At 45.3% G+C, this 5,749-nt stretch overlaps 1 protein-coding gene across 1 annotated transcript; it reads left to right on the top strand.

Moving 5' to 3' along the window:
- Positions 1-1,349: 1,349 nt before the first annotated feature.
- On the top strand, positions 1,350-2,357 carry TAS2R38 (taste 2 receptor member 38). Its single transcript, XM_068973175.1, has one exon. The coding sequence runs from the start codon at positions 1,350-1,352 to the stop codon at positions 2,355-2,357; it is 1,008 nt and encodes a 335-aa protein (XP_068829276.1).
- Positions 2,358-5,749: the final 3,392 nt, after the last annotated feature.

The following is a 5,749-nucleotide window of genomic DNA, read 5'->3' as shown; positions in this document are numbered from 1 at the left end:
TTCCCTGCATCAATTCAGGTAACCCCTCTGAGATAGGTGTTATTTTGATTGTCATCTCTATTTCATATAAGATGAATGAAGAGGGTTCAGTCATTTGCCAAGTTTGCACAGAGAGGATGAAGCAGAGTCAGGCCTTAACCTGCAAGAGCTTGGTTCCAGAGACCACACTGTCAACACCGAGCAGCCTTCAGATGAGGACATTTGAGAAGGGAAGGAGGTGCTGATTATATACCCAGGACCACTAGGTCACTGTGAAAACTCGGCTGAAATGATGAGGAAGATGGGGGCCCTAAAGGTTTGAACAGAGCAATGGCATGGTCTTAAGTAAGTAAGTAAGTGAAGTCGCTCAGTCGTGTCTGACTCTTTGTAGCCTACCAGGCTCCTCCGTCCATGGGATTCTCCAGGCAAGAATACTGGAGTGGGTTGCCATTTCCTTCTCCAGGGGGTCTTCCCCACCCAGGGATCAAACCCAGGTCTCCCACATTGGAGGCAGACGCTTTAACCTCTGAGCCACCAGGGAAGCCAGCATGATTTTAGTTACATGCTAACAGGATCACGACTGCTGCTTTGTAGAAAGTGTGGTGTGGGAGTAGGGGTGGGAAGCAGAGAGAGCAGTTGCAAGACTTCTGCAATGATCCAGGCCAGATACTCCCCATTCCCCCTCCCTTCATAGTAAGATGCTGCCTTGTTCATGTTAACGGTCCTCTTTCCAAGCATGGTACCTGGCATAATGATGATGGCTGAATGAAGTCTTTGGCGACAGCAGTCACACTAGTCAAACGGCAGAGGAGCCATGCCTGCCCTTGTCCATATTAAAAACATAGTCTGTGATCAGAGTCACCCTCAGGGGTGATGGAAGGCATGCAAATGGAAAGAGGCACTGTTTCAAACCTCAGTTCACAGAGATTATATGCTTTGCCTGCTGTCAGTTTACTGAAAACCCGTAAACAAATTCTACTCTCTTCTGCACTCATGGGCGCCCAGATGGACATGCAAAACTGGGTTTGGGAAGTTAAGATCCTCTCTTGTTTGCATCCCTGATGTCATGCCGTGGCCCTCAGGGAAGGCTGTTATTACAGAACACCTGGGTTTATTCAAAGCTTCTGCATCACCCAAGAGACAGAACCATCATTCTTCTGCTCTCACGATGAGCATCTGTGAGTATCCAAGGGATATTCTAAAGAAGTACTGTCCCTCTAAGTTTACTGTCTGAACTTTTGATGCACTCACCTTGGGATAACTCTGGACCAAGAGCTGATGCCTTGTAAAGGAAGGTTCTGACTTAGCACACAAACGTACTCTCCTGGGCGGTACATGAGTCTTAAATTAGCCAAGTCAGAAGAGGCATCATGGTGACTCTGACTCACATCGCATCTGTGCCCTCTGAAGTCAGGAACGCATTTCTGTTCTTTTCAGTCCTGGAGTTTGCAGTAGGGATCCTGGTCAACGCCTTCATTTTCTTAGTGAATTTCCAGGACCTGGTGAGGAGGCAGCCACTGAGCCACTGTGATCTTGTCCTGTTGAATCTCAGCCTCACCCGGCTTGTCCTGCACGGGCTGCTCTTTCTGAAGGCCATCCAGCTTACTCATTTCCAGCGAATAAGAGACCCACTGAGCTTCAGCTACCAGACCATCATCGTGCTCTGGATGATCGTCCACCAAGCCAGCCTCTGGCTCACCACGCGCCTTAGTCTCCTTTACTGCTCCAAGATTGCCCATTTCTCTCACGCCTTCCTGCTCCGTGCAGCAAGCTGGATCTCCAGAAAGATCCCCCAGATGCTTCTGGGTGCTGTGGTTCTCTCCTGTGTCTGCACTCTTCTCTGCTTATGGGACTTTTTTAGTGGATCTCATTTCTCAGCTGTAACGAGGCTACTCACGAATAACAGTACTGAACCCAATTTGAACATTGCAAACCTCAGTTTCTTTCATTCCTTCCTCTTCTGCAGCCTGGCGTCCATCCCTTCTTTCTTGCTTTTCCTGGTTTCCTCTGGGATGCTGGTGTTCTCCCTGGGGAGGCACATGAGGATGATGAGGGCTGAAACCAGAGGCTCTCGGGACCCCAGCCTGGAGGCTCACCCCCAGGTGCTCAGGTCTCTCGTCTCTTTCTTCTGCCTGTATGCGCTGTCGCTCCCCGCTGCCTTAGTCTCGATGCCGTTGCTGACGCTGTGGCACAGCAAGGTTGGGGTGATGGTCTGCATAGGGATAATGGCAGCCTGTCCCTCGGGACATGCAGTCATCCTGATCTCAGGGAATGCCAAGCTGAGGAGGGCTGTGGACACCATTCTGCTTTGGGCAAAGAGCAGCTTCAGGGTAAGGGTGGACCACAAGGCAGATCCCAGGATGCCAGATCTGTGTTGAGAGCAGACATGAAATGGGCCCTGTGTGGCTATGCCTCTGATTGTTCATAAAGCCTTCAGAAACCCACTCCAATTTCTTCTATAAAATATAACTCCAAGTCTGTCTACATCAATGGGCCCTTCCATGGTAGAATAAAACAATGAAAGCTCTACACATGGCGTAGGCAAGTAGAATGGCATTGATTGCCTAGGTTTCTCTTGATAGAAAGTGGTGTTAGTCGCTCAGTCATGACCAACTGTTTGCAATCCCATGGACTGTAGACCGCCAGGCTCCTCTGTCCATGGAGCTCTCCAGGCAAGAATACTAGAGCGGGTAGCCATTCCCTTCTCCAGAGGATCTTCCTGACCCAGGGATAAAACCCAGGTCTTCTGCATTGCAGGCAGATTCTTTACCATCTGAACCACCAGGGAAACTTTTAAACATGAACAAAATAGAGAAGCAAAGTACTCAGTGTAAATGTTCTGCATACTATATGCAGAACCACATACCATATGGTTGGTATGACCCACACCATGAGAAATCACCTCTTATGAAATGATATCTAAATTCCAAGGGACATTGGTTGGCTTTTCACATGCTGGCTATTTCTTAAAATAGATGCAAGTATAATATTTGAACATTTTCACTACGTTGGCAATGATATTATCCCCCTCAAACTCCACAATTTTCATGGAAACATACAATATGAAAAGACAAACACGGAAGAAGTGGCGTCATCACTTCGGTTTCAAGAAGTACTACATCAAAGCTCCTACAGGAACAAGAGGATGGGTCATTTTGTCTGAAAGTGCACTGATTCAGAAATGTATATTCAACCTGCTTTATACTGAGAGATAAAAAGGAAGATACTTGCTCAGTGGGGTGCCCTGGATGCAAAGCCTGTCTGTGCTTTCTGGTTCTATTCCCACTTGAGGTCAGTACCAAGCATTGATCAGTCTAGTTGGGGAACCCGCCAAAGTAGTCTTGCCGAAAAACATGTTTGTGGAGACCAGCATTCTCTGTCTGCCTGCACAGGAGCCTAGCCAGGAAGTCTTCCCTCAAATCAGAACCTAAATGACTCAGTAGAGAGACAGGTATACCAGGCTTAGATCTTTACAGGCTTGAATGCATAGCCCAGCCCTTCTCTAAATGTTTGATAGAATCTGCCTGTGAAGTCATCTGGTCTTGGACTTTTCCACTACTAGCATACACTCTAAGAAAATCATAACTCAAGACACATGCACCCCAATGTTCATTGCAGCACTATTCACAATAGCCAAGGCATGGAAGCAACCTAAAGGTTCAACAGCAGAGAAACAGATAAAGAAGATGTGGTGCAGGCATACAGTGGACCAATGGACTCTTACTCAGCCATGAAAAGGAATGAGACTGGGCCATTCATAGAGATGTGGGTGGACCTAGAGTCTGCTGTGCAGAGAAAAGTAAGTCAGAAAGAGAAAAACAAATACCAAATATTAACGCATATATGTGGAATCTAGGAAACGGTACAGATGCACCTATTTCCAGGGCAGGAATAGAGACACAGATGTAGAGAAGAAACGTGTGAACACAGTTTGGGAAGGAGAGGATGGGACAAATTGGGAGAGTAAGACTGACTTATATACACTACCATATGTAAGATAGATAACCAAAGTTATCCTGTGTGTGAAAGTCACTTAGTCGTGTCCAACTCTTTGCAACCCCATGGACTATACAGTCCATGGTATTCTCCAGGCCAGAATACTGGTGTGGGTAGCCTTTCCCTTCTCTAGGGGATCTTCCCAACCCAAGGATTGAACCCAGGTCTCCTGAATTGCAGGTGGATTCTTTACCACCTGAGCTCTATGTTTCCCTCAAAGACAGTGGTCTCCACTCTTGGCTGCACATTAGGGGAGCTTTCAAAATCTCAATGGCTAGGCCATACACTAGGCTGATTAAATCAGATCTCTGGAGGTAGAAAAGTTATGACCAACCTAGATAGCATATTGAAAAACAGAGACATTACTTTGCCAACAAAGGTCCGTCTAGTCAAGGCTATGGTTTTTCCAGTAGTCATGTATGGATGTGAGAGTTGGACTGTGAAGAAGGCTGAGCGCTGAAGAATTGATGCTTTTGAACTGTGGTGTTGGAGAAGACTCTTGAGAGTCCCTTGGACTGCAAGGAGATCCAACCAGTCCATTCTGAAGGAGATCAGTCCTGGGATTTCTTTGGAAGGAATGATGCTAAAGCTGAAACTCCAATACTTTGGCCACCTCATGCGAAGAGTTGATCATTGGAAAAGACTGATGCTGGGAAGGATTGGGGGCAGGAGGAGAAGGGGACGACCGAGGATGAGATGGCTGGATGGCATCACGGACTCGATGGACGTGAGTCTGAGTGAACTCCGGGAGATGGTGATGGACAGGGAGGCCTGGCATGCTGCGATTCATGGGGTCGCAAAGAGTCGGACATGACTGAGCGACTGAACTGAACTGAACTGGAGGTAGAACCTAGGCAACATTTTTTTAAGGACCCTAGGGTTACCAGGGTACAACCAATGTTGAGACTCCCTGTTCCTGTCACTCTTATTATTGAGCGGGATGATGTGGTCCTTCAGTTGAACTGTACTGTGACCCTTTAATTCCACCTTCCCCTGGAGGACTTGGAGGACTATGAAAGAGAACGATAAAGGACATCCTTTCTTATTTTTCTTCCTCTTGTTTTGCCTAAACTCTCTCTGGACAGGTCTCTATTACATCTTACTGCTCTCCACAGCTTTTTTAAGCATTATATTTTGACATAATCTTATACTTAAAGTTGCAAGAATTTCCATATACCCTTTATCCAGATGTACCCATTTCTTTCATTTGCCCCATTTCTATCCTCTCCTCCCCACAATTCCAACCCCAAAATATAAGGTTCACTTTAGTTTTCTTCTTCTATATATTCATAATGCCTTTAACCATGAAAAATACCTTGCATTTATGTTCAATATATTTGCTTGTTTGCATATGTGTAGCATACAGAAAAAGTGGTTTCAGAATTTCTATCCTGTAACACTGCAGAATCAGAATAACAAGAGTTCAGTAACTATTTGCAGAATTTTTTCATTTTTAGGCAAAATTTATACACAGTAATATGCACAGGTATTAAATGTAAAACTTGATGAGGCTTGATTAATATGTATATACATTAATAATACATTAATATGTATATACTTATATGTATATATATTCATGCAACCAATACCTCAAATATAATATATAATATTTCCATCAGCACAGAAAGTTTCAGTATTCCTCGTCCAATAAATCTTCACCCACCATGGGCAACCACTGTACTAATTTTTTCAGTTTATTTCTTCCCATGGATGAGTTTTGTCTGTTCTTTTATGGAATCATGTGGTTTGGACTCTTGTTTTGCTACTTTCACTC

This window comes from Capricornis sumatraensis, chromosome 5 (genome assembly GCF_032405125.1).
Source record: "Capricornis sumatraensis isolate serow.1 chromosome 5, serow.2, whole genome shotgun sequence".
Lineage (NCBI taxonomy): Eukaryota > Metazoa > Chordata > Mammalia > Artiodactyla > Bovidae > Capricornis > Capricornis sumatraensis.
This window is presented reverse-complemented; position numbering and strand designations above follow the sequence as displayed.

Bases quoted from the DNA above. Each gene is read 5' to 3' on its own strand.
- TAS2R38 (XM_068973175.1), top strand. From the start codon at position 1,350: ATGGTGACTCTGACTCACATCGCATCTGTGCCCTCTGAAGTCAGGAAC.